At 46.4% G+C, this 26,687-nt stretch overlaps 1 protein-coding gene across 1 annotated transcript in view; it reads right to left on the bottom strand.

Annotated features, from left to right (window-relative positions):
* The window catches only part of HSPA9 (heat shock protein family A (Hsp70) member 9), a 360,992-nt gene that overhangs the window by 279,978 nt on the left and 54,327 nt on the right, over positions 1-26,687 (bottom strand). Inside the window, exons 3-4 of the mRNA XM_078653348.1 lie at positions 23,298-23,385; positions 23,028-23,209 (exon numbers count right to left, since the gene is read on the bottom strand). Of these exons, the coding sequence (XP_078509474.1) occupies positions 23,028-23,209; positions 23,298-23,385 (270 nt within the window). The remainder of the gene's footprint in view (positions 1-23,027; positions 23,210-23,297; positions 23,386-26,687) is intronic.

Raw genomic sequence — 26,687 nt, 5'->3', positions numbered from 1 at the left:
GAACAAGACGACCCAGGATTGGGTGACGTTAGGACTTAATGTAACAAAAAGGAATATCGCGCAACGCTGGGGCTCCAGAGTTAGCCCCACTCTCACTCAGTGGTGTAGAGATATGGACCTGGCAATGGTCGCAGAAAGATCTGTGTATATACATATATATACACACACACATATATATATACATATACATACATATACATATATATACATACACATACATATACATACATATACATACATATACATACATATACATACATATACACACATATACACACATATACATATATATATATATATATATATATATATACACACACATATACATATATATATATATACACACACACACACACACACACACACACACACACATACATACATACATACATATATATATACAACCTGAAGATTCTGATTCAGATGCAAGTACGTGAATGTAATAGGATATGCGACTCCCTGGAACATGTCCATGTAGGGTGGGGTGGGTTGAGAGGGAAGAGTATGGATGTGATGGTTCATATAAACTGTAGCAAAATATGTGATTCGTGTAATTATGTTTTTACAAGCGATGAACGAAATACTGTCGTTGAAATGCTCTACAATATGTCTCAATAAAAACTGTTTAAAAAAAATAAAAGTATAGAGTTACATAGCGGAAAGAAGAGAAAAAAACTGTTAAAGTGGTCTAGTACAATAACCCCTTGCATTGGGCCAGGTGCTTTCATTATGCTCACTTTAGAATAGCTGTTTCCCAAATGGAGCTGATCAAAGTATACCAAAGGGATGTTTCAATACTTAAAGATTAGTCAATATTTTCAGTTCTGCTTGGTTGACTGTAGGATAGCCCTTTTTGACAAGTTCCCCAGCTTCATAATAGTTTCACTGAAAATAGCTTTGTTTAATATAAAACACCTTGTATTGATAAACCCACAGATTCCAGTGATGGATTTACCAATACATGCACCCTTATGGGCACCTTAGATGTGCCCCCTGAAAACCTACCAGCCTCTGGTATGCTCGCTGACTGGTTTCTGTGAGCTTGGAACCCGAAGCACTGTTCTGACTTCCTAGGGAGAGAGCCTCTGCTCCCAGGAGATCCAGAACTAAAGCCTGCTTGGGAGGAGTGTGAGAAGTTGGCCTGATGTGCAGTGTTCACTATTCTAGTGATCACTATATATCAGTCCAAACAACCCTTATTGATGATTGGTTGTAAGTCAACCTTATAGACCAGCTATCCTAGTAGCATGGATACGAGCAGTCTAAGGCTAAGACTCTAGAGGGCGTGTTAAGCCAGCTGTTTTACCATCACATTACCCCTTGAACACCCAGTGAAAGGACACCACACAAGTGTTATGAAAATAAACAGTGTATTTATTAGAATCACAACAACCCTGTACTCTTTATGAGGACAGGGTGCTAAGCACACAACAAAACTCTTACGAAAATACTTAAGTTAGCACGTTATACACAAATAACCATATACTCTAAAACTGGAATGCGAAATTACTAGCAGGTAAGTACAGTACTAATAGGCTTTGGACTCGCTAGGACTTGACTATAGAATCGTTAGATTACTTCTAGGAGGCCTAGGGGACTCGGGTGCAGAGTGTGCACTCTCACGCGGGATGCGGGACAAAGTCTATGGGAGCTAGTAAAGGCAAAGTTAGTGTTCACGGGCGAACCCGTCCTGGTAGGAAGAAACAGACAGTGGATCCTGACCCTAGGATAGTGAGGCTATGCTGGGACACCGAAGTGCCGAAGTTACCTAGCCCAGGGGCTGCAGCTGCATAGGTCTGAAAAGACGTCGGGGATCTTGTTGCCGGACCAGGAGCCTGGAAGAAGGAAGTTGCTGGCAGGCGACCAGTGAAGGAAAGTTCGATGGATCCAAGCCTGGATCAAGGAAGAAGAAACCTGAAAGCAGAGGGGACCAAGTTCTTGAATCACTAGCCAGTGATTAAGTGGGCACCAGGATGGCACCGGGCGAAGTCACCTCGACTAGGTGAGTGGGCGACGCTGGCTCTGCAGATCTCACGGACCAGGAGGCGTTGTCGGCGACCAGGATGGAGAGGCGAGCTGTCCCACGATGGATGAAGCTGTCGGCGTCGAAGTTACCCAGGATTGGGCAACAAGCCTTGGCTAATTCAAGCCCACGCGGTGGACTCAAAATGGCGTCTTGAGTGGACCAGGAGGGTCCGGGGTGCTCCTCTTTTGGGAGGGAGCAAGGGCCAGCCTGGAGCAACCAGACCAGCAGCAGAAATGTCGTCGGGCGTCGTTCAGAAGGCCACAAGCCAGCGGGCTAGTAGCCAAACAACGCGGTGAGCAGCAAAAAGCAGAAGGGCCCCACGCAGATCGTGGAGATGCTGGGAGGCTGCACTTCGGTGCTGGAGCTGCTCAGGGTCGGGGCTTCTCGGACCCCAAAGCACTCACCAGGAAATTACTCGGCGGGCTTGCTGGAAAGAAGTCGTGCAGTCTTGAAGATGGCCGGTCCCTCGAGGTCTCGTCACACCCACGAATCTCAGCGTGACTGATGATGCAGGTAGAGGTCAGAGGTGCCAGGGAAGCCGGTTCTCGTCGAGCTGGGCAGTCTTGATCCGGAGGAGAGACTTGCAGCAGACCGCAGTGTTCTTAAGATGGTGCCTGCGGATGCAGGGTGACTACTCCTTAGCCACAAGGGAGAAATCTTAGGAAGAAGTCTTGAGTTCCTTTCGTGGAAAGTAGTTTCAGGATTCAAAGATGATCTGATCTGGAAGGGGGCCAGTCTCTACCTTTATCTGGGAAAAGGGGGCTGGCACGCGACTAGGTCCTGCCCTATGGGTGGGACCAGGAGGGGGGTGGTTACACCCACTTCCTTGGCGGGCTTTCCCCAGGCCAGGGGCTGGAGTGCCCCTGGAACTGGTTTCAGCCGGCCTATGCACAGTGAGCACCGGGGTGCCACTTGCAGTCACCTTCCTCTAAAGCCCTGCCTACCTACAATACACAAAACCCTGTCTGGGACGGTGCTGGCACCGCCCCTGGCAGGAAACCCTTTGTCCTTATCTCCTGCTCTGGGAGGACTCCCAGCAGCAGGAGGGCAGACTTGTGTCTCGGTGGCAGCATCCATTTTGTGGATGCTAAGGCTCTGTCTGACTTTTAACCGGGTTATAGGTTACATGCATGCGGTGTCCCTCTAGAAGGGTGGAATGCTAACCCCGTCGCCAGAATTGGCGAGGGGTTAGTATTCCAATTCGTATGACACCTTACTCGACATGTTTTGATAAAGCGATACCAGAGTTGGCATTTAACCGCGAGGATTATAATGCACTTAAGAGTATATGGTATGCGATATCATGGAAACGGCTAAGGGATGGATCCCGAAAGCCGCAGACAGGCTCAGCTCATGCCAGAGCACCATCTCACACGATTCCAAGCACTCTGCCTTCAGGATTGTTAAGGCCTGCCATAGGAGTGACTGATAGGAGATCTGTGTGTCCATTTTAGGGTTAGATATAGGTATACTATATCTAAAGCAAAGGGTGAGTAATGTGGAAAAGTAAATTTTGCCATGTTCTGTGTCCCTACATGTCATCCATCATATGTTATATGTGCATGATTAATATGCATATGTTATTCCCCATGTTTGATTAAAGACGCAATTACAGTTGTGTCCGCCTCTAGTATGGCAGTTTCCAGTTCTCGTGAATACTACGAATATCAGGCCTATGTAAAGCTACGTTGCCACGTTTCTCAGTGTGCACGTTATTCCATTGTAAAGTCCCCGTTTCTAGGCCTCAAAAGGGCCTGGACACCAGATTCAGCTCCTGTCCCCTGAAGCCTCGCTGAGGAGCGATACAGCCCCCACCTGTATCCTCGACCCTTCACTTATTTCCTGCCTCGCAGTGCCCGGCTCAGCTTGGCTCTGCCTCTGAGTCTGCCAAGAGTATGTTATGATTCGAGTTATCAGTACAGCCCTCCTTCTCTGCATTCCTAAGCTACTGAATCGCATCAATAGTTACCGTCATTGTCTAGCCTCTACGTCTCCATGTTAGAGAAATACTGTATTAATGGTCATTTAATATTCTTCATCACGCACTACATGTAGAATAATGCATGCTCCAGTCTTAGAGTCTGTAAGTTTTTCCCCTCCTGACTTCTAGTTTATATCAACATGTTCTCTAAACATCAGATACTAGATACTGTTTAGGTACATGTCGCCCTGACTCTCCAGACTTCAGTCTCTGCTCCTAGCACAGAGTTCGAAGCCCCCAGCTTCTCCTAGTGATACGTCATTGCCAGTTTGCGCGCACCATCAGGTTAGAGGTCCCGGCTCCTTAGGTAGCCCCCTCCATGGTTTCCGCCCCATTCATGACATATTCTGTTACGTTTGCATCACATGTCTATGTATACGCCCTGTTACACCTCTTTTCACCCTTATCTTTCGCGACTGCTACGCGTCACGCCTATTGCTCCACCCACTGCTACGCCTATTGCAATGTAATGCTATGTGTTTGCGTTATGTATATATGCTCATGTACTGTTATTAAAAGTTAGCCGTCATTCCCGATCCTGCCCCCGGCAGCTGCCATCCTATTCCCGTGCAGGTCGTCCTGTTCCTGTCCTTATGCTGTATTAAACCTGCAAAACTCCTACTACCTCGAATCTTGACTCTTATTTATTGAGCTATCTGTTATTCATTTATACATTCAAAAATAGGGTATTATTTATTTATTTACCACATAATGGCGCCCGAACAGGGACTTGCCCTTTCCCCACGCGTCGGTGAAGCCACGCCGACCCCCTGACCCTCTGCAGTCGTGACGGAACTCTTCTGCGCACCGGCAGATATTTCTGCTTCAAGTATCCCTCAGGCCCACGGAGGAGACGGAGGAGGCGGTCCAGCATCCAGACGAGACGGTGGAGGAACGCGGCGAGTCCCGACCAGAGCCCAAGCCGAGAGTCCAAGGTCCGAGGTATCCGGAGGTCCACCCGTAACTGAAGTCCGAAGTTCGTCGTCCGTCGTCGTAGCAGTCCAGTCCAGTCCGAGGCCTTCCGTTCTTGCTGCCCGGTGAGTACCGTCGCTGGGGTAGTATCTAGACAGGGTCAATCTAAATTGACTCTGGTCCGTGGGTTGGTGGTACACAGACCCACAAACGAAGTGTTCACCTAGGTGGATACGGGTCTTGATGCGTCCCTTTATGGGACCGGTATGTTCCGTACTGTTTCAGCAGTGCATCCAGTAACTTTAGTCTGTTCCGTTCGAGAAATTCTTGTGTTTCTGTTCTCAGTATTCCAGGTAATATTCTGTCCGAACTGTTATGTTATGATGTTGTTCAATGTATTTCCAATGTCGTGGTATGCCTGAATTGTTCTCCCAATTGTTATTGTTCCTCGTCTATTGTATTGTGTTCCGATTCAAGTTTACAATGTCTCTCTTTTCGAGATTACGTCAGGTCAGTTAAAAACTAGAAAGGGTTTGTTAGAAGAGGCAGTTCCAGTTCCGCCTAGGGACAGTCCAGGTCATTTTATGTATCAGAGGCATGGCATAAGTGCCATATTATATCTAGATTTATGGGTAGATTATACCAAACAGTTAGAGGAAAAGTATAGATGGCCTGTGTCAGGCACATGGGATGCCGAGTGCATCATGAGAGTAGAAGAAGCATTATGGAAAAAGAAAGCCAGACAGTCACAGAAAGATGCCATCGAGTTATGGCGCAAAGAATCTCATAAAAGAAACGAAAAAGAAATCAGAAAGTCAGAATTAAGTAGAGAATCCTTGGAACGAGCCCAAGAAAGAGAATTAATCGAGATAGGTGAACAAGTTAAAACCGAACAGTCAGACAGACAGAGGCATGCCCTTATTAAGGGTATGTATCCTCTCCTTGCCGAGGGCTTGCCAAAAGCGACCCCGGAGGCATCCAGTAACTTTCCGCCACCATTAGTTCCGACCAAGCTACGTCACAAACAGACCGCAGCTGATATTTTCATTTCGTCCTATTTGGACGACACAGTCCCAGAATATGCAAATCCTGTTCGCGCTCCGCCAGTCCCTGTAAATCAGGCACTTCCCGCTCCTCCAGACACCGGAGTACCTGTTACGGTACCCCCGGTCCAGCCCGCCATACAAGTCCAGCCTACATTTCCATTTCCCACTCTGCCAGTACGAAGAGGATCAGTCGACGATTCTAGTTTAGGGGCCGCAGGAGGAGGTCCTCCTCAGACCCCGCCGCCACATAAGCGTTTAACGACAGCCGAATTACATATGCAAGCGTCACAGCGTACGCCCAGACATCAGTCTGTAGCAGAAATAAGAAAAGCCCTTAATGAATGCGGCTATGATCCAGTCCCAGGAGAGGATAATATGGTTTTATATTCATTACGTGTAAGAAGGGTGGCCGAGTATCTAGTCACCCTACCGAATATGAAAGAAGACCTAGACAGAATATATCGTTTCATCCGTACAGGGGATGATCCAGAAAGCATTGGCGAAGCCATGTCCCAAAGGAAAGCTGAGACCCAGCTCATGATATTAAAGTTTCTGATCAATTGTCTAATAAGAGAACAAGATTACCCGTCCAAAGATCAAGCCGAAATGAGAACCCTGACAAAGTGGAGTGATAATATAGCCGAGGGTAAGCACAGAACCATCAGTGCTATGGAAAGTATGTACAAGAAAATTCGTAAAGAAATAATAAGGTTACACGATCAACGTAAAGCAGCACAAGTAAGCGAGAAAGAAAGTAACTCTGATACTGAAGAGGTAGAGGACGAGAATCCCGACAGAATAGCGTATGTAGGAAAATCTAGATTTCCAGATCGCCATTTACGCCTAGAACACAAGTCTACTTTCCATCATCCAGCACCAGAACAAGGTTCTCTAGAACAAGTGTTTCAAGCTACCGATCACATTCTGAAATCACGAATCGGTTACAGTGAGTTGAGTACCATGCATGAACAAGAACTAGTCCGATCAGCAGTCCGATGGATTACTGATTCTACCACTTTTCCAGACGAAATAGTGGCACAAATGTTTCTGAAAATGCCCCCAGCCGAGCAACGACTGGCGGGTATGTATATGATTCAGCACCTCATTACATTGTATGAGGGTCAGCACTCTGATCCAGGCCCGTTACATGATATCCTGAACGAGTTACTCCAGTATAGATGGAAAGGTTTAGGTACCGATTTAATTAGTGTCGTTCTAGAACAGCGTCACAAATATAGAACGTTTTTGAACCCGCATTTTGTTCATGTCTCACCCCCAGAAAGTAAACCATTTTACATGGAGAGACAGAATCCGTTACGAGAAGTCCACCCAGTTAGAGGAACGGGTGGCGAACTAGAACGAGTGTTTGTTTACACTCCGATTACAAAGATGGAACTCTTAGAGATGAAGAAATTAATTCCCTGTCATGATAAAGATCCAGCAGGGTTCCACTGAGAATTAAAAGACATGCTCCGTATGGGAGAATACACCTATCCAGATATAATTAAAATGTTAAAGGTTCTGCTGCCCGCAGGGGTGTATGAAAAGCTCAAGGAAAAAGAATGGGAGGTGGGAGAGAAAAAGATCGATTGGGCAGTTCTAGAAGCTGAAGATAAGGCACGAGTACCAGGTACCGGTCTTGGAGCGAAATGTAAAGAATTACCAGAATTATTAATACAAGTTTTACCCAGATTATTGACAACTAGAAAAGAAGACTGGGATGCAATCTCAGCCTGTAAACAGAAACAAGATGAAGACATTAGTGATTTTTATTCTAGATTTGAGAAATGTTTTAGCATCAACAGTGGTCTCAAGACAAGTAGTGAGTCATACCCTCATCTTTTTGTTACTAAATTAGTCGAGAATTCAAGTCCACAAATTAAGAATCGAGTTTTGAAAGTCGAAAGTACCTGGCAAGCTAATACCCCGTCCCAGATGTTACAGATGCTCCAATACCACCAGAATAGAATCAGAGAAGAGCAAGAACACGAGAGAAAGCGTATGAAAGACACGAAAATGAAAGTACTAGTTGCACAATCTGTTCCTCAAGACAGTCAGAAGAGGGGTCCAAATCAAGCCAGTCATCCTGCAGCTCCCGTTAAAGGGAACTGCAATTATTGTAAACAGCCAGGTCATTTTATAAACGAGTGTGCAGTTCTGAAACATAACATAGCTACTGGTAAGACTAAAGAAAGACCACGTCCGCCTAGACAAGAACAAGTTTCACAGACTCCTCAGCCACAGAATGCACCACAGACAGTTACAGCACCGCAGCCCATCGCTGCAACACAGCATGTTACACAGCAGATGTACCAGTATGCACAGTCCGAGTATCCAGAGTATCAACCGTATTCATGAAACAGCCTAGAGAGGGAGGTAGGCTTGCCTCTCATCGAGATACCTGTAGATCAAGAAGGTCCCTATGTTCACAGTCAAGTACTAGGGAAAGATAGAAAGTTTTTGATTGATACAGGGGCAAGTAGGACCACAATTAGCCATGCCGAAGTTCCAGGGGCTCCGCTCTCAGGCTCAAGAAATGTTTCCCTTGGATTTTCAGGAAAACCTATCGTAAATGAAATATCAAAGCCAGTTACTCTAGAAGTAGGTCCATTGTCCCGTACTACTGATCTGTTACTTACTAAGTCATGTCCAGAGAATTTATTAGGCATTAAAACACTGAAAGAGTTAGGTGCAGTTATATGCTGTTCCCCAGAGGGAATACGTCTGTTCCTACGTGACTTCAAGGGTCACTATGTATTACGAGATTTTGATCCCAGATTGTCTAATGTTCCGCAGCATTTATGGGCGCAAGGTCCAACTGATGTAGGTTACATGCAAATCACACCCCATCGTGTGACTCTCAAGCCAGGTGTAGTGTTACCACGAATCAGACAGTACAGATTGCCACCTGAGGCTGTAGCAGCCTTATCCAAAATTATTGACGAGCTCATCGCTCAAGGAGTAGTTGTAGAAACTGACTCCAATGTATGCAATTCTCCGATCATTCCAGTCATGAAACGTACTGATCCAAATGCACCCCCAGTATATCGATTAGTGATTGATCTCCGAGAGCTTAATAAATGTATTATTCCCCAGTATCCAGTTGTCCCAGATATCTCTTCCCTGTTGACAGCCATTGATTCCGAAGCCTCATTTTTCACTGTCATAGACCTCAAGAACGCGTTTTTCAGTGTTCCCATTCATCCAGACAGCCAGTTTCTTTTCGGATTCTGTTTAAATGGAAGAAGCTATATGTTCACACGAGCTCCTCAAGGTTTCACAGAAAGTCCTAGTATTTACAGTCAAGCACTCAAGAGACAACTAGACAACATTCACATGCCAACTGACACTGCCCTGCTCCAGTATGTCGATGATCTACTGATCACAGCCCGTTCTGAACGTGCTTGCGAGCGAGCATCCCTTACAGTCTTGTATTTCCTAGCCGAGATGGGGCACAAGGTGTCCCCTTCTAAGCTTCAATTCTGTGTCCAGCAAGTGGTCTACTTAGGTCACTTGCTGTCCAAGAGGGGTAGGCAGTTGACACCAGACCGTATCCAGTTAATAGCGAGTCTTCCTCAGCCCAAGACCCAGAAGGAGGTACGTGCTTTTATCGGCCTCACTTCTTATTGCCGACAATGGATTCCTCAGTATGCATTCCTAGCCAAGCCACTGATACAGTTAACGACACAGGAGGCAGCCGTATCGACTGTCCTCCCTTGGACATCTGAACATACACTCAGTTTCAATGAGTTAAAGAAAGCTTTATGCCAAGCTCCAGTCCTAGCTACACCAAACTACAGTAAGCCTTTTACACTTTTCGTCACAGAACGCGAAGGTACAGCATTATCTGTTCTCACACACGATCAAGCAGGACAATACAAGCCATGTGCTTATTTTTCGAGCACATTAGATCCTGTAGCCCAGGCTCTGCCTGCGTGCCTCAAGTCAGTTGCAGCCACAGCACTAGCTATCAGACAAAGTGATTCCATAGTCTTAGGACACTCCCTGACAGTACAAGTTCCACACTCCGTGGAAGTTCTTTTAAATCGAACACAGACTCAGCATTTGACAATTGCACGTTTAACAGGTTATGAATTGACACTGTTCCAGCCACACATAGAAATCAGACGCTGCAACGTTTTAAATCCTGCTACATTGTTACCATCAGTTACTTTAAGTCTGGACACACATGACTGTGTGGAAGTAGTTAACATTACGACAAAGCCAAGACAAGATCTGACAGATATTCCGTTACCAGATCCCGACCTGACACGTTATGTGGATGGTTCATGTATGAGAACAAGTACAGGAGAACTAGTCGCCGCGTATGCAGTGACTACCGACACCGAAGTTATTGAAACACACCGTATTGACACCCTGTCCGCTCAAGCAGCAGAGCTAGTTGCTCTGACACAAGCCTGCATACACGCTAAGAACCGGAAAGTTAATGTTTACACAGATTCACGCTACGCATTCGGAGTTGTACACGACTTTGGAGTGCTCTGGCAGGAGAGAGGTTTCATGACTTCTCATGGAACCAAGATTCAGCATGGTCTCCTTATTCAAGCTCTGTTAGATGCAATACATTTACCGACATCCATTGCAATCATGAAATGCAAAGCACATACGAAAGTTACTGACACTATTTCCCAGGGTAACGATCTAGCAGATCGCACAGCCAAACTTACAGCACAGACTCCAGACATTCCAGTTAATCCGACACAGACACACACTCCAGATCCGACTACATGCATGACAGTTAAGGACCCTACACAAGATGTCATAGATATCCAGTTACATGCTACTCCTGAAGAAATCAAGAAATGGTCCGAACAAGGAGGGGTCCAGACAGATCAAGGATGGTTAACGAAGGGTAAAGCCACATGGTTTCTCCCCGACTCTATGGTTCAAGTCATTATCAATACCGCACATAGTCCAGCACATTTAGGAGAAAAAGCTATGCTAGACAGTATCCAGAACATTTGGTTCAACAAGCATTTACGAGCTGCAGCCAAGCAGAAAGTCCGCACCTGTATGATATGTTGTCAGTTTAATCCAGGTAAAAGTGTCCCGGTGGAACAAGGTGGATTCCAGCCTCCTGACCACCCTTTTGAAGTCCTCCAGATGGATTATATTCAGATGGAGCGATGTCGAGGTTTCAAGTATGTCCTTGTAGTTGTATGCGCCTTGTCCAGGTGGACAGAAGCATATCCAGTCCCAGATTACACAGCCGCGACCACTGCCAAGCAGTTGGTTCGTGAGTTCTTCCCCCGTTATGGACTCCCTAGGGTCGTATATTCTGACAACGGCCAGCCATTCTCATCTGAGTTGATGAAGCATGTTTCCCTTTTGTTAGGATACCAGTGGAAGTTCCATTGTGTACGCCATCCTGAAGCAGCAGGTCTCGTAGAGAGACATAACCAGACCCTGAAAATTCGCATCGCAAAAATTTGTAAAGAGAAAGGTGTGGACTGGCTAGTAGCTCTGCCAGTTGCCTTGTTCTATATGCGCATGGTCGCACATTCCAGATCAGGTCTGTCCCCGTATGAGGTCGTTTTCGGCCGCCCCCCTAACATGTGGGGTACTCCTAGACCCCGAAGTATTACCGATGTTTCAAGTAATATGCTGACAGATTACCTAGCTTCCTTGATGTCTGCCCTCAACTCTTGTCGTTCACAGGTTGCCGCCGCATTTCCAGACAATACCGAGGTGGCACCGCATGAAATCGTTCCAGGATCCATGGTCTTGGTTCGCAATTTTGACCGCTCAAGTCCGTTGGAGCCACGCTGGAAGGAGCCCCGACAGGTCCTCCTCGCCAGCCGTGAAGTTGGAGGGTCGCAAAGGCTGGGTGCACCTTTCACATATAAAGAAGTTTTATGGACTGAAACCCGTCTCAAAGAACATTTCCCAGGATTTGAAGGATTGCCAAAATATTGTTCTCAAGGACTGTCCCGCAAAAGACATTGCTACAAACCCTCCCCTGCTAGAGAAAACTCCGCAACAGGAGTATAAACTCAAGTTAAGGTCTAGTAAAATAAGTCAGCCAGTTTGATTGTCTAAGTCCTCCCCTAGGTGAAACGGTTAGACTGTTTCTGACATGTATAAAATAGACCCCCATAGTGAGAGAGTTAGTCAAAACTCAATCCGATGTATCGTTTTTCTATGTTTCATATTATTTCTCAGCATTATGATTTCCTGCACCAGTTATGCCTTTTACCTGTATTTTCCAGTTTCTCATGTAAATAAGTCTGCTAATGTTACAGTAGAGCACACATTTAGTGATCTGCCTCCTCATGAACTCTCTTACCGCCTCGCTATGCGAAATAATTCTTTCATCCGCATGCTACATTATTCACACCAGACCAGCAATGCCACTAATTGTTGGGTGTGTGGTCGACTCCCCCCTTTCCAGACGCCGAAGGGAGTTCTGCCACTCTTTCCTTATCCGTTTTCACATAATGGTTCGTGTGGAGCATGGTCCACGTTAACGTCATCCTCAACAGATATGTCTTTTCTTAACAGTACATGTTTTCCAGACAAGCAAGGTCTTCCCCACAGAATCGGGTTAGATCTAGAAAATGAAGTGTACAATTTAGGTAATTATTCTTCGAATCTCATGGTCCTGAATGTTCAGTCTGATTCCACTCCAGATTTACCTGCAATTTCAGTACTACCAGTCAAGGGCGAATTATGTGTCCGAAATAATGGTTCCATACATGTAGGACATAGTGATTGTACTACTATTGTCAAGTATAGTGACAGTAGGAAATCTATTTTCAAAGCTTCACGTCATTCTTATTTTATTTGTGGTCAGACCGCATATGTTCGTCTGCCCCTCGATTGGGAGGGAACCTGTTACATTGCCTTCCTACTGCCACCTGTTTTTCTAGCCCCACCCGACTACCATAGGAATTCCCACCTAGTACATACTAGACACAAGAGAAACCTCCCGATTGTCGATTATACTGAAACTGCTCTAGAACAATATATAGATATCAATAAAGGTGTCTTCCCTTATTTAGGTACAGTTGTGAATAGTAAACTGATACGTAGATTAACCAGAACACTCGAAGCCGTAGTAATTGAGACTACTTCTGCTCTAAGTAATTTAACTTAAGAACAATCCTTTATGAGAATTGTCGTGCTCCAAAATCGTCTCGTCCTTGACGTCATACTGGCCGATAGGGGCGGGGCCTGTAGAGTCATCGGATCTAGTTGCTGCATTTTCATTCCAAATAACGCGCCGTCTGTCTATTCAGCTATAACCAGACTCCATAAAATTGCTCATCTGTTACACCAAGATCCAGGCACCTGGACATGGTCCGGTTGGTTCTGGAATATAATTTCCGCCTGGGGATGGAAAGTCTTGTCCTTTCTAGGTATTGCAGTAGCGATCATATTTAGCTGCTGCCTCTGTATACAATGTGGCCCTGCGATTTGCGGCATTTGTGCTACCTCTTGTATTCCTAGTCCCAAGCCCCGTTCTAAATCCCGTTCCAAGACAATTCGAGACGAGCAAATGATACTGTATGAAATGATAGATGGTATCATGAATATTGATGTTTCCTGATGAAACGTAGTGACAAGGAGGGAATGTGGAAAAGTAAATTTTGCCATGTTCTGTGTCCCTACATGTCATCCATCATATGTTATATGTGCATGATTAATATGCATATGTTATTCCCCATGTTTGATTAAAGACGCAATTACAGTTGTGTCCGCCTCTAGTATGGCAGTTTCCAGTTCTCGTGAATACTACGAATATCAGGCCTATGTAAAGCTACGTTGCCACGTTTCTCAGTGTGCACGTTATTCCATTGTAAAGTCCCCGTTTCTAGGCCTCAAAAGGGCCTGGACACCAGATTCAGCTCCTGTCCCCTGAAGCCTCGCTGAGGAGCGATACAGCCCCCACCTGTATCCTCGACCCTTCACTTATTTCCTGCCTCGCAGTGCCCGGCTCAGCTTGGCTCTGCCTCTGAGTCTGCCAAGAGTATGTTATGATTCGAGTTATCAGTACAGCCCTCCTTCTCTGCATTCCTAAGCTACTGAATCGCATCAATAGTTACCGTCATTGTCTAGCCTCTACGTCTCCATGTTAGAGAAATACTGTATTAATGGTCATTTAATATTCTTCATCACGCACTACATGTAGAATAATGCATGCTCCAGTCTTAGAGTCTGTAAGTTTTTCCCCTCCTGACTTCTAGTTTATATCAACATGTTCTCTAAACATCAGATACTAGATACTGTTTAGGTACATGTCGCCCTGACTCTCCAGACTTCAGTCTCTGCTCCTAGCACAGAGTTCGAAGCCCCCAGCTTCTCCTAGTGATACGTCATTGCCAGTTTGCGCGCACCATCAGGTTAGAGGTCCCGGCTCCTTAGGTAGCCCCCTCCATGGTTTCCGCCCCATTCATGACATATTCTGTTACGTTTGCATCACATGTCTATGTATACGCCCTGTTACACCTCTTTTCACCCTTATCTTTCGCGACTGCTACGCGTCACGCCTATTGCTCCACCCACTGCTACGCCTATTGCAATGTAATGCTATGTGTTTGCGTTATGTATATATGCTCATGTACTGTTATTAAAAGTTAGCCGTCATTCCCGATCCTGCCCCCGGCAGCTGCCATCCTATTCCCGTGCAGGTCGTCCTGTTCCTGTCCTTATGCTGTATTAAACCTGCAAAACTCCTACTACCTCGAATCTTGACTCTTATTTATTGAGCTATCTGTTATTCATTTATACATTCAAAAATAGGGTATTATTTATTTATTTACCACAGTACACCACCTTGCCCCAGCTGTCGTGCAGCCAGTTGTGTCAGTTTAGTTAGTCAGCCCAGGGGTGGCATAATACATGCTTCAGCCCCTGGGAGACTTCTGGGTACACCTCAGCCCTGGGTACAGGGACTTGGAGAGGGCCCAGTGCAAATTCAGTACCTGAGTACAATTTGGATAGAGAGAACAGCTAGGCTGTGGGTCTGATTAGCAGGCCCACAGCCAGGGAAAGTCGTAAACCAGTGCAGCAAAAAGCAAAAAATCTGGGTGATCATAGGATTGCAGACCCTACTCTCCTACAAGGAGGGTGTAACATCCCCTACCACAGGATGACCTGCTAATTTGCCTTTCTAGACCAGCAAGCTTCAAAGAGCTGCGTTTGGAATGCGATTCTGGATCCCGTCGCAGGAGAGGAAGCTGCCCCCCCCCCCCCTTTGTCCTGGACCCCTTGGTACCTGGACAGGTGGGAAATTAGCTAATCAGGTAGGGTGGCACCTCCAGGCTTTTGCCACATCTAAGGTGGACTACACTTAGGTGGTCAAGAATTTTCAGAGGTAGCCATCTTTGTGATGGCAAACATAGGAATTCTGGGAAAGGGTTATGCATACTTCCCACAGGAAGTGGTCATACGGGGGACCCCAAGGATCAGTAGCCCTTGGCTACTAACCCACTAATGCCCCTAAATTCAGTATTTAGGGGAGTCCCTGGTACCAGAAAAACAGATCCAGATGACCTAAGCATCTCTCGCTGAAAATCGCGCCAGTTGGCTCGTCCTGCAGCTGTTGATTTCAGAAACTTGGGAGGGCAGCCTGCCTTCGATAAAGAACCAGGACCTCCCACAAGACAGCTGGACTGTTCCTTGCATCTCACAGTAACTCCAAAAGAAAGGGCTCCGAGGCCTCCAGAATCACCAAAACCCAACACCTGGAGCCACCACTGCACTAGTCGCTCCAAGCTTGAGTCGAAGTGGGCCAACGGTGTCATCAAGGTCCCCCAGCACTACAGAGTACGTCGTGGTTTCACCCCTCGTGGACCCTCCACCATCGCCAGGAGAATCTGCTCGCAAGCCTCTCCACTGCTCCTGTAAAGAAAAACCTTAGCCTAAGGACACCTCCGCACCCGTTGCCCCTGGGCCGTGGGTAAGAGGACTAAAGGTGTCCCTATGTCCCAGGTCAGTGTGAGGCCTGAGTCCCCCGGTAGTTCATCCAGACTGGCCACCTAGCCAGAGCCTGCAGCCTCTCTTTTCCGAAACCAATCAACATAGAATAATATTCGGCCCCCGATGTTGTTTTGCACCCTGCACCCGGCTTCCCTCGTGCCGCTGGTGGTGTAATGTTGATGCTGCCTTGGGCTTGGCCCACTATTCACCTTAACGGCTGGAGATTGGTCCCATAAGTCATTGCAGAACTCAAAAATTGCACGGTCTACTTTTTGAACTGAAAAGAAATAACATTTAAAAACATACTTACCTGAAACACTTTACTCCAATGCTTAAACATATGTAAAAGATACTTCCTATTTTTATAAATTGGTGTGGATCATCTCCTTGAGTTGCCGGTGTAATTTACTGATCATTGTGTCTATTTGCAGGTATCTTGCACACCACTCCGTTAGGCCTAAGGCTCGACCACACTGCCCCCAAATAGAGCACCTCGCAATTGCTAGAGCAAGCCCATGTCCACTTATAAGGGAAACCCTGGACTCTTCAAGCAGAATATCAGATTGATAGATCACATACAGCCAGCTTCCTACATTGACATTACTAGAAAATCAGGTTGCTTTGAGGAGCATCAAGTATACTCTTTAAATATTCTTATTCAGATAGATCAGCTTCGGCTGGACTATTCCTACTGGAGCACGACCAAGACTGATTTGTATAAGGCGGGTCTCTGTCTAGAACGGCTAAGTGGGCTAAAAGCAATGGTCTGGCATGTAGCCCTTAACATATTGCCAATGGTGAGCATAATTCATGAATTTCTTCCATCACCTTATTGTTTTTCTAGATGATACACCAAACTGTGTATTCTAAGAAGAAAGAACTATACTGAACAGATAGTACTGCAGACACCCATTTGTTTTTATAGAACACTCTTGGCCACAAATCAGCTGCATTTAGTAGTGAATAACCTAGCCTAACCTATTACAATGAATAGTCTAGAAAGAGGACTAAAGGATGTTATTTCTCTCCTGTGGAAACTCTTTGGGAAAAAAAATGTTTTGCTCTTTCCGATCCTTCCTGCAAACCCATCAAACCGGGAGCCGGTCACACTACATTGATAACTTATAATATAGGGCCATATACCAAAACATTCATAGTAAAGTGAAATTCAATTAGCAATTTAGTACCACCTATAACTACCTTAATTCCCTCTTTCTTAGTTGGTCCTACTAAGCCCTCTGCATCTTACCCGGTTTGCCTAATTTTTATCTCCAGGTTCACGTCACGGTCTTCTCAGCATCAATTGATACAGGTTATATTTTGCTTTCTGAACTGTGTGCGTTTGTTAGGGGTTTTTCTAGTTCGATACTGTAGGAAGCTGGCTCTTTACACAGTGTACCTCTTTTTGGTCCACTATACAAAGTCCAGGCAAAACCAGACTGGTTTACAGAGGCACAAATATCCCAAATGCTCGTGTGGTTGTGTGGGCAAGCAGTTAGGCTTATCAGGGTATAGTGCTAAGCATTTGTTGACAGACAATAAATCAGATCAATTTAGAAAAATGAGTCTTATTTTTATATAAATTTATATTTTAAGAACTCCGAAGGCAAGTAAATACTTAAGAGATTGATTTTAGCAGGTGAGTAAAAGGTTCACTTAAATGCGTCCTTATGCACAATGCTTTACTATGTGAGAAAACACATGTATAGCATACAGTTATTTGCATTTGGTTTCCAAGGGTCTCCTTCTGGACTTAGGGTCGTGGGGGCTAAGGTCAAAAGTACCACCAGCAGATTCTCGTTAACTACCCTGGGGCATCTGGAGGCAGAAATGCTAGTCACGTTGCTAGCTGTGCACGCTGCACAGGGCAAGACAAGGTGGGACACCTAGAAACAGGCTACAGAGGGGGACTTGGGGACAAGTCCAGGAGCTTTCAACGGGGGCTTGGGTCACAAGGGTCCAGGGGCCAAGGGAGCACAGTCGGCTTGTTGGTACCCGGGCTGGAGGGCTCAGGTGCAGATCATATAGGTCTGGAGGGCTCTGAGAGTCCTGGAGCCTTTCGGTCGTCTGTCTTGACAGTTGACGGTGCAAAAATCAGGATAGCTGGGCAATTCTGGAAGTGGGTCTCTGCGGTGTGAATGTCCCTCTACGGCTGCTTGTCCTGGAGTCCAGACTGGACTCTCACGGTTTTTGCTTGATGCAAGGGGTCCAATCTCCATGGGTATTGGGCCTGTGCGTCTCCGGTCGGTCCTGGCGTCCTTTCACTTAGTAGGGGGAGTATTGGACCTTCAGGAGCACAGGGTACTATTCCTGGGGAGCTACTGCGTCGGGCTGGTGGGGGAGCGAGCGGCAACTCGGTAGACCGGTGTAGGAAGCTGGCTCTGGATATACTATACCAAAATGAGGTTTAGTGTGCACAGAGTCCAGTGGAACCCCAAAGGTAGGCAGAGGTAAAGTTAGATAACCACTTACTCTCTATTTGTGGTAGTGTGATCGAGCAGTAAGGCTTTATCAGAGGACAGTGTTTATACACACAGCAAATTAATAATTCACACACTCAAACTGAACTTGAGACCAATTATTTTTGTATAAAAATATTTAGTTATTTTATTTTCTAGAACGAAGAAAGCCTGGCACAGGTAAGTGATAAATACTTTGCAGTAAATATACAGTTGTAACAGTTTGAATTGTAAATGCACTTTGTTTTACAGTACTGTTACTGAGAAATGCAATGCTTTGAAAATACAGTACATATACTTTGAATAGGCGTTGAAGTGAAATTACAAGTAATTACTCTTTAGATAACTTTTCTTACACAGTGCAAATTACCTGGATACTGCAGTGGGACATTCCCAGAAAACAGGCAAGTAAAAGCGTTTTTTATTCGGTACAGTTTTAAAAGGATTTCTTAGATTTTCCAGCTCCACACTTAGAAACCTTTCATAGAAGAACAGTCAATGTTATCCTATGGAGGAAAATAGTGTTAACGGTTCAAAGATAAGTATTTTGTTGTGGGAGTTTGTATTCTGGGGTTAGACTCAGGGGTCCCCCAGGGTCTAAGATGCACTCTTGTTACACCCTCAGCAGCACTAGGGCAGTCGGGTGCGGAAACCCAATGTTATCCAATAGGGAATAGGGGGCCTCCAGTTAGTGGCTGCTGAAGAGCAGGCCACTGGCTGTTGGGAGCAAAGCTCCTGGACTTAAGCGCAGGGCAAATGGGGGTTTAGGCCAGCACAAAAGATACACCCTCAGCGGCACTGGGGCGGCCGGGTGCAGAGTGCTGTTTTGGCATCGGAAGCCCTGTAGCTTTCAATGGGGAATCTCCGGTTTGCAAAAGCACTGCAGGTTCGGGGACGAAGGTCTTCTGGTTAAGACCACTACTTTGAGAGGTAAGTTGGGATATTGGGGGTCGGCTAGTCATCGTCGGTTGGGCCACCCAAGGCTGTGGGGCGTTGGGTGCAGGGGTGCCTTTTAGGGTCGGATCTTCTTAGCAGCTCCTGGTCGCAGTTCGGGGGGCCTTCCGGATTTAGGCTGCAGGCGTCGGCTGGAGGTTTGAGGCAGGTCAGGGATCGCTGGATCTCCGGTCACGATCGCCAGAACCTCCTCGTGGTGTTTGCCCGCTCAGGCCGTGGACGGCGCGTGTAGAGTGGGGCGGATTTACGGTTTCCTGCCGGGGCCAGAGGTTGGAGATAAACAAATCCAGTTCACTGGAGACCAAGTCTTTGGGAATGAAGACAGGCAGGTCCTCCGGGTTTCTCAAGGTTGCTGGCTGCAGGACACACCAGGATTTTGCAGGAGCATTTTCGAGGTGGCGACGGGCCGGTAGGGCTGGGGCCTAATCATTAGGAGTCTTCCTTGGGTTAGCTTCGGCATGGCATTTCAGTCCTTTTCTTCTTGTAGGTTCTTGTCTGAGGAAGCAAGGTTCAGGGGTGCCCCTAAATACTAGATTTAGTGGTGTTACAGGCAGGTAAAAGGTTAGGACCAATGGGTCCCTTCCCAGGGGTGGGTACAAGCCTTTTAAGCTTCCCCTTAATGGAGGCTTGGCACCTCGTCTGAGGACGTGCATTGTTTCAGACCACCCCAGAGCAGCAGGCTCTTGACCCAGGGGTCCAGAAACATGTCTGGTGGTGGCAGCTGGCTAGCAGCCACTCAGCCTAGACACTAGTGTTAGGTCGTTTTTCAGGGGGCATCTATAAGATGCCGCTGTGCATTTTTCATTAAATCACACACTGGCATCAGTGTGGGTTTAATGTGCTGATAAGTTTGATACCAAACATCCCAGTTTTCAGTGAAGCCATTATGGTACTGTGGAGCTTGAAATGACAAACTCTTAGCACCATATACTCTTAATGGCATTACTGCACTTACAAGGTTTAAGAATGGGCGTAGACACTGTAGGGGTACAGGGCTTATGCACATGTACCCCCACCACTGGTATAGTGCACCCAGCTAGAGGGGTGGCGGACCTATGCCAGGGCAGTGGGTTGTGGGCTTGGCACATGTCGAATCTTCACTTTGTTCTGCACCAAAACACACAGCCTGCAAAGGTAGTGGGTGTCTGTAAAGGTACAGGGTCTTTAAGGGTAGCACATTAAGTGCTGCAACTCTTAGAGATCTTCCTTGGCCACAGTGCCCTTGGTACCTGTGGTACATTTACAAGGGTCTGGCCTGTGGCCAAAGACTACCAATTGGGTTTTGTTTGTAATGCAATTTAGAGAAAGAACATAGGACATGGGTACCTGTTTGGCAGGAACTCAGGGCACACTCAGTCAAAGTACATCAGCAGTTTAGCAAAAAGTGGGGGCAACCATGCAAAAAGAGGGCACTTTCTTACAATCGGTCATTGGAATCAGTGTGGGTATATTAAGGTGAGATGTTTGACATCAAACATCCTAAGGTTCCTTGAAGCCATCGTGTAGCTGGAGAACTCTTTTACCAGTGTCTGGCACATGTACTCAAAATGACTTCCCTGTCCACTTGTAACATCTAAAAACAGACTTGGACATCACAGGGGCCTATCTGCTCATCCAGATACGGCCTTCTGTAGTGGTGACTTACCTATACTGCATGAAGTGCCTGAGGATGGCACACAGGAGGCGTGCCATGTCATGTCTTCCTTTTTCTCTGCACCAGGATACACAGCCTGCAATGGCAGTTTTCATGTTGGTACTGAGGATTCGCTTAGGCTGATAATACATGCTGCAGCTCCTAGGGAGTCTCTCTGGAGTCTCCTTGCCCTAGGTACTAGGGGGTACCGTTAACTCCAGACTCGGTGAGGACTGATCGCCTCCTTCAATAAAGACTCGAGACTCCCGAGAACAGCATCCCTGTCCACAAAAGAAGATCAAGAACCTGCCAAAACAAGAATCCCTGTTCCAGGACTGGCTTCTGCAACCGCCGTCCAAGACCCGTGTCCAGAGGGCCTACTGGTCCTGAAGTGGTTTCCCAGCGGTCCTGACCTCCAAATCGAGTGTGTCCCCTCCAAGATCCAGTGTAGACTCCTGCTGCCTTTTCACGACAACCTCCTTCAACCACAACCTTCCAGTAAGGAGAAAACCTGACATTAGACAACCCTGCAGCCTCGGGCCATGTGTCCGGTCGACCAGGTCCAAAGGGTATCCAGACCTCCACCTGCATCCGAAGTTACTAAACTGGCTGTTGGCTTGCTGACAGACTGCTGCAGACTGGGCTTTTAAAAATCTCCATTGAAAAGCATGGGGCCTCTGACACAGCATGAGCACTCTGCAACCGGACGCCCCTAAAGCTGTGGGTGGTGCCTTGAGTCCACCTTTTGCCTTCACCTAAACCTCAAGAGATCTTCATCCTAGCTCGGCATTGGCCTGCCCTTGAGAAGCCTCCAGCCGATGTGCCTCTAGTCCCCTTTGACTAGCTTTGGCACCCATGCCCTCTGCACCCTCCCTAGTGCCGCTGGTGGTGCACCTTGGGTGCAGAATTTAACATTGGGGAAAAACTTGGTTCTCCCCCAAAAGGACTACACAAAGTCGTTTTACTTACCTGCAATTGCTACCTTAGTTTTTCCCAATGGATTGCATGGTGTGGCCTTTCTCTGAAAAATGTTCTAAGTGTTTACTCTGCCTTGTATTGCAACTTCTTGTCTACAAAGGAGTTGTCCTGCTTACTGATGTGCTGCAGTGCCTAAACTGTATTATCCGTTTTGCATCAACTAGAAGTGTAACTGAAAAGTAACTATAAAGTAACCTGAAGTAATTTCACATATTCTAAAGACACGTTTCATACTTCAAAGTAACTTGTATGCTTCTACAAAACCAGTACCCATCGTATTCTGAAAAGTATAACTGCTTTGAAAGCATCACTTACGTGCATCTAATTAATTCTAGGTTCTAGTAATAAAATAACAAGGTAACTTTTTTTAAACAATTGTTCTGGATTCAGTCTGAGTGTGTGACATCGTTTCTTGCCAGAGTGTGAAAAATAAATGCTTAACCCTACCCTCTGATAAGCCTGACTGTTCACCCACACTACCACAAAAGAGAGTATGCTAGTACGTACTTTACCCTCTGTTACACCTCTAGAAATCCACTAGACTATGCACACTATACCTCACTTTGGTACAGTATATAGAGAGCAAGGTTACTACACTTATGCAATAAAAAAAATATTAAAAGAGTGGCAGGCTTTCATATATTGTATTCATTTTCAGAAAAGAAAGCCGCCTGGACTACAAAGCTGAAGGATTTAAGGAATAAGTGTGCTGCCAGGGTGAGCAGATGACAAAATTAAAACTCAAAAGATGGCATCTGTGCATACACTCCATTTGTTAAATATTCTGCAGCTTGATTGCACTATTTTAGCTACTGTAATGAGCTGCGGCCATTATGACTACCAGTTTGCTACTTTTATTTGAAAACATTCTAAATTAAAAGTGTCTCTATGCAAACGTTTACTACAGCTATACTTCTCAGTTTCATCTTTTTCATCACCTATTATTGTAATGTATGCACAAATACTACTACAGTAGTGCCTGCAGAGCTAGGAGAAAATACTAGGGTACATTATTAAAAAAAAAAAAAAAAAAAAAAAGCTTCTTAGCATAATGCAATATATGCTACAGTGAATAGGTGATGGTGTCTTTACTTACAGATCTTTTTGTACTTCAGCGTCATCAAATCGTCGCCCTATTAGGCGTTTTGTAGCATAGAATGTATTTTTGGGGTTAGTCACTGCCTGTCGTTTTGCCGGCATTCCCACCAAACGCTCACCATCTGCAGAAAAAGCTACAACAGACGGGGTAGTTCTGGCACCTTCAGCATTTTCTAATACCTGAATGGGGGGTGGGGGGACAAAATTAGTTCTAAAAAGTGCTTTAGCAAACAAGGGCAAAACAAGGCGGGCAAAAACTTGAAGTTACCTTTGCTTGTTTTCCTTCCATCACTGCAACACAGGAGTTTGTAGTGCCCAAATCAATACCAATCACAGCTCCCTTTATTGCTTCAGAGCTGTTAAAATAAACGAATTCAAAATACATCAAACAAATAAAAATTAAGCTCAGCGATGTCAAATTGAAACATACAAGTTACTCTAACACACATAATACAGAGAATATTCACAAATATCAGGGGAAAAGACACTGCAATGTCTAGCAGGATTATGTTCTCTACAATCTGGGAAAATAATCTGCTTCACTGCCACTTTCTTAAATGAAAAAATAGGCTGATCTGTGGAGCAAAACATATTTTTAAATAGAATTTCCATATCCTAACAACACACATTATGTTCAAAACCAAACGTTATCACAATTGTTCCCAAAACATCACCATAATTCCTCTTATAAAAGTCTCTCATATTACGGTGTTGACTACTGCTCCAATTAAACAAGCATAATAAAGTAAAGTAAAAATACAAATGTGGTTGTGTTCCTTTGTATAGAAACACTATGCAGAACAGATGCTTGGCACCAACTGCAAATAATCCAGGCATCACCCTAGGTTTAGTTTGTGTTGAGGGAACTAGCCACACCAAACCATTTCTAAACTTAATATTTGAAAAAGTGCCTCGGGGGCAAAGATTACGAGTAGCTTCACTGTTAAGCTAATGTCTGCGAGATATCTTAAAAATATTAAGCCTAGCGCAACTAATATGAAATCCGACCCATTTAAAGAGGACATACCCTTGACGGGATTTGCACTAACCGTTCGAGTTTAACACCTGGTACACCGCTACCCAATCATGGACAGATCACAAGCTGGTCCCATTCAACATAATTAGGGTTGAGGCTAGGTACAGTACAACAATGTTGACATAGTTGCAACTACAATGTGAATGTTCAGTCAGAAATGTGAGTTTTTGTAAATACATAGCACTTTAATGAAGTCTTAATGTCGAACTATATTTACAGTAGAAATGACGATTAAATGCCTACAAATCACATCATAAATCATATGAATGATACTGCAATGCTGCGCTGCAATACAAAAAGGCAGCACCTATAAATGTTATATATTCCTTGTGTTCAATAACTAATCACAAACACCCGAACACTTTGAAAACAGGAAAATGAAACGATTCTAATGAGCACTACTGAGTGATATGGGGCAGGGTCATTGAATGTGAACTCCATGTTAAAGAAATGGCTAAAAAGAAAAAAAGATTCTGTATTTTAAACCTTCGGGTAACTGCATATAAAAACATGCACACGCCTCAAATGAAAAATAAATGCAAGCTAAACTAATCAAAGGGAAATATATGGTTTTATCTTATGAAACCTCAGTTGGCTGGGGGCATGATAGATGACTAAAATGCTGGATGAATCTTAATCCCACTGTGCCCTCTACCCCTTTTATCTTGAACATCGACATGCTATTTATATCTGGATGATACACCAGGCACTGTGGACATTGCCTAACCCTTGCTGCTCCCGATAGTGAACTCATGGAGGATGCAGGAATGCTGAAATCTACGAGACCCGGGGTGCGGCCTTCCCCATCCCGGGGCTCACGGCCTGGCCCACACTGGCAAAGCTCCCCCAGGTCGGGTACTATAATCGGACTACCGCATATGCCCCTATCAATACATAGGGCGCTATGCCAGCTGAGGCGGGCAGTGCGAGACTGGGACCACATGGGGAGCTGCGCAGGCCGGGCGTACTGCCTGCCCCGCTGAACAAAGAGTCCCGCTGGAACGAGACCACCAGAAGCCGCTGACCCCCAGCCTAGCCTGTGACCCGCTGCGGGGGAGCACTACACAAAGCCTCAGGGAGTCCAACACCGGAGCGGTGCTGAGAGATCTATTGACTGGTGCCGGCCCTGGACGGATCAGCTGCTCCAACAAACACTCACAGCCGGAAGGAAACGTTGGATCCTACTGGTATGCTGGGCTGGGAGTCCATGGAGGTGAGTCCGGCATAGTGCCTAGGCAACTGGGTGCCTGAGGTGCTATGGTGAAGACCTGGGTGGGGGGGGACAGTGAGAGGGATCGATCTGGCCTAGCCCCTCTCAGTGCAGCGCTAGCATAATTCAGGGGATGCCCTTCTGCAAGGCTGGGTGAAATGATCCTGGAGTAGGTGGCCTCCATCTCCCTTTTGACTGCAACGCTCCAGGATACAGAGATGGGAGAAGACAAGGGTTTTTAATCGGGCCCAGGTTGTTCCTCCCCTCTCCCCCAGCCTGCTTGAGAGACTCTGGGTTTGCTGTGGGAGTTGCACACGAGACCTTCTGCTGGGTCCACCTGCATGGGGGTGGCTCGAGGACTGAATCTGGTCGAGGCCTCACTCTTCTACCTTCTACATTGGATTCTACTGCGACAAGTGGACGGCTCGTAGCCACCAGGGTTATTCCCCGCCTGTGTGGTGCCGGAACTGGAGCCCACCCGGTGGTACGCAGGGGCCTGGTCTGCCTTTGGAGCCCGGAAATATCACCCGCTCTGCGCTAGCGGAGCTCAGTGTAAACCCCTTCAAAAGACAGGGTGAGACGCTCATGTAGGAGGAGGCCTTCATCCCCCCCTTTGGCTGACACGTTACAGACAACACCGAGGTGAGGGGAGGGGACGACACGAGGGTCATATCAGGCCTGGGTTGCTTCTCCCCCTCCCCGCGCTCTGGATAAACGGAGTTTGCTCTGGGACCAGCATGGAAGACCTTCTGGATCTGCTTGCATGAGAGCAGATCGAGGACCGGTGCCGGGTATCACCCCTCTATTCTTCATACTGGATTTCATTGAGACATATGGATCGACCGGGCCACTAGTGCTCGGCCTGCCACATCTACAGGCGCGCTGCCCAGGCCCTCTGGTGTCCCTTCACAGCGGGTGCCGAAAGACTGATATTGAGAAAGGGGCTGCTTACCTTCACCGGAGGTGTGGCTTCTTCTGCTGGCGGTGGTCACCTGTGAGTTATTCCTCGCCATAGTTTGGGCAGTGTCGGACCGGGCACCGATCCAGCGGTCAGTGGGGGATCTTCATCGAGACCCAGCCTCCCAATTGGAACACAAAAATATCATCCACACCATACATATTACTGACTTGGGCTCGGACGGGACCCCCCCTCACCTGCGACGGATCATCTGACATGCCTTCGAGCCACAGCGATGCAGTGCACCACTCCGGGTATGCCCAATAACTAGCCTTGGGTCGCCTTCGATCTGCCGCCCACCAGGTGATGGTGCCTCATGACACTGGGGAGGGGGTCGCTCTCTAGAACAGAGAGGCCACCAGAACCTCAACGCTCCGATTTATCAGCTAAGCTAGACTATGTCCTAGCAGCCGTGGAGAATGAGACCGCTCAGAGGCACCAGCAGTGCATCCGA

Source organism: Lissotriton helveticus, chromosome 7 (genome assembly GCF_964261635.1).
Source record: "Lissotriton helveticus chromosome 7, aLisHel1.1, whole genome shotgun sequence".
In the NCBI taxonomy this organism is placed as follows: domain Eukaryota; kingdom Metazoa; phylum Chordata; class Amphibia; order Caudata; family Salamandridae; genus Lissotriton; species Lissotriton helveticus.
Note: the sequence above shows the minus strand (reverse complement) of the source record. Positions and strands in the feature narration are given on the sequence as shown.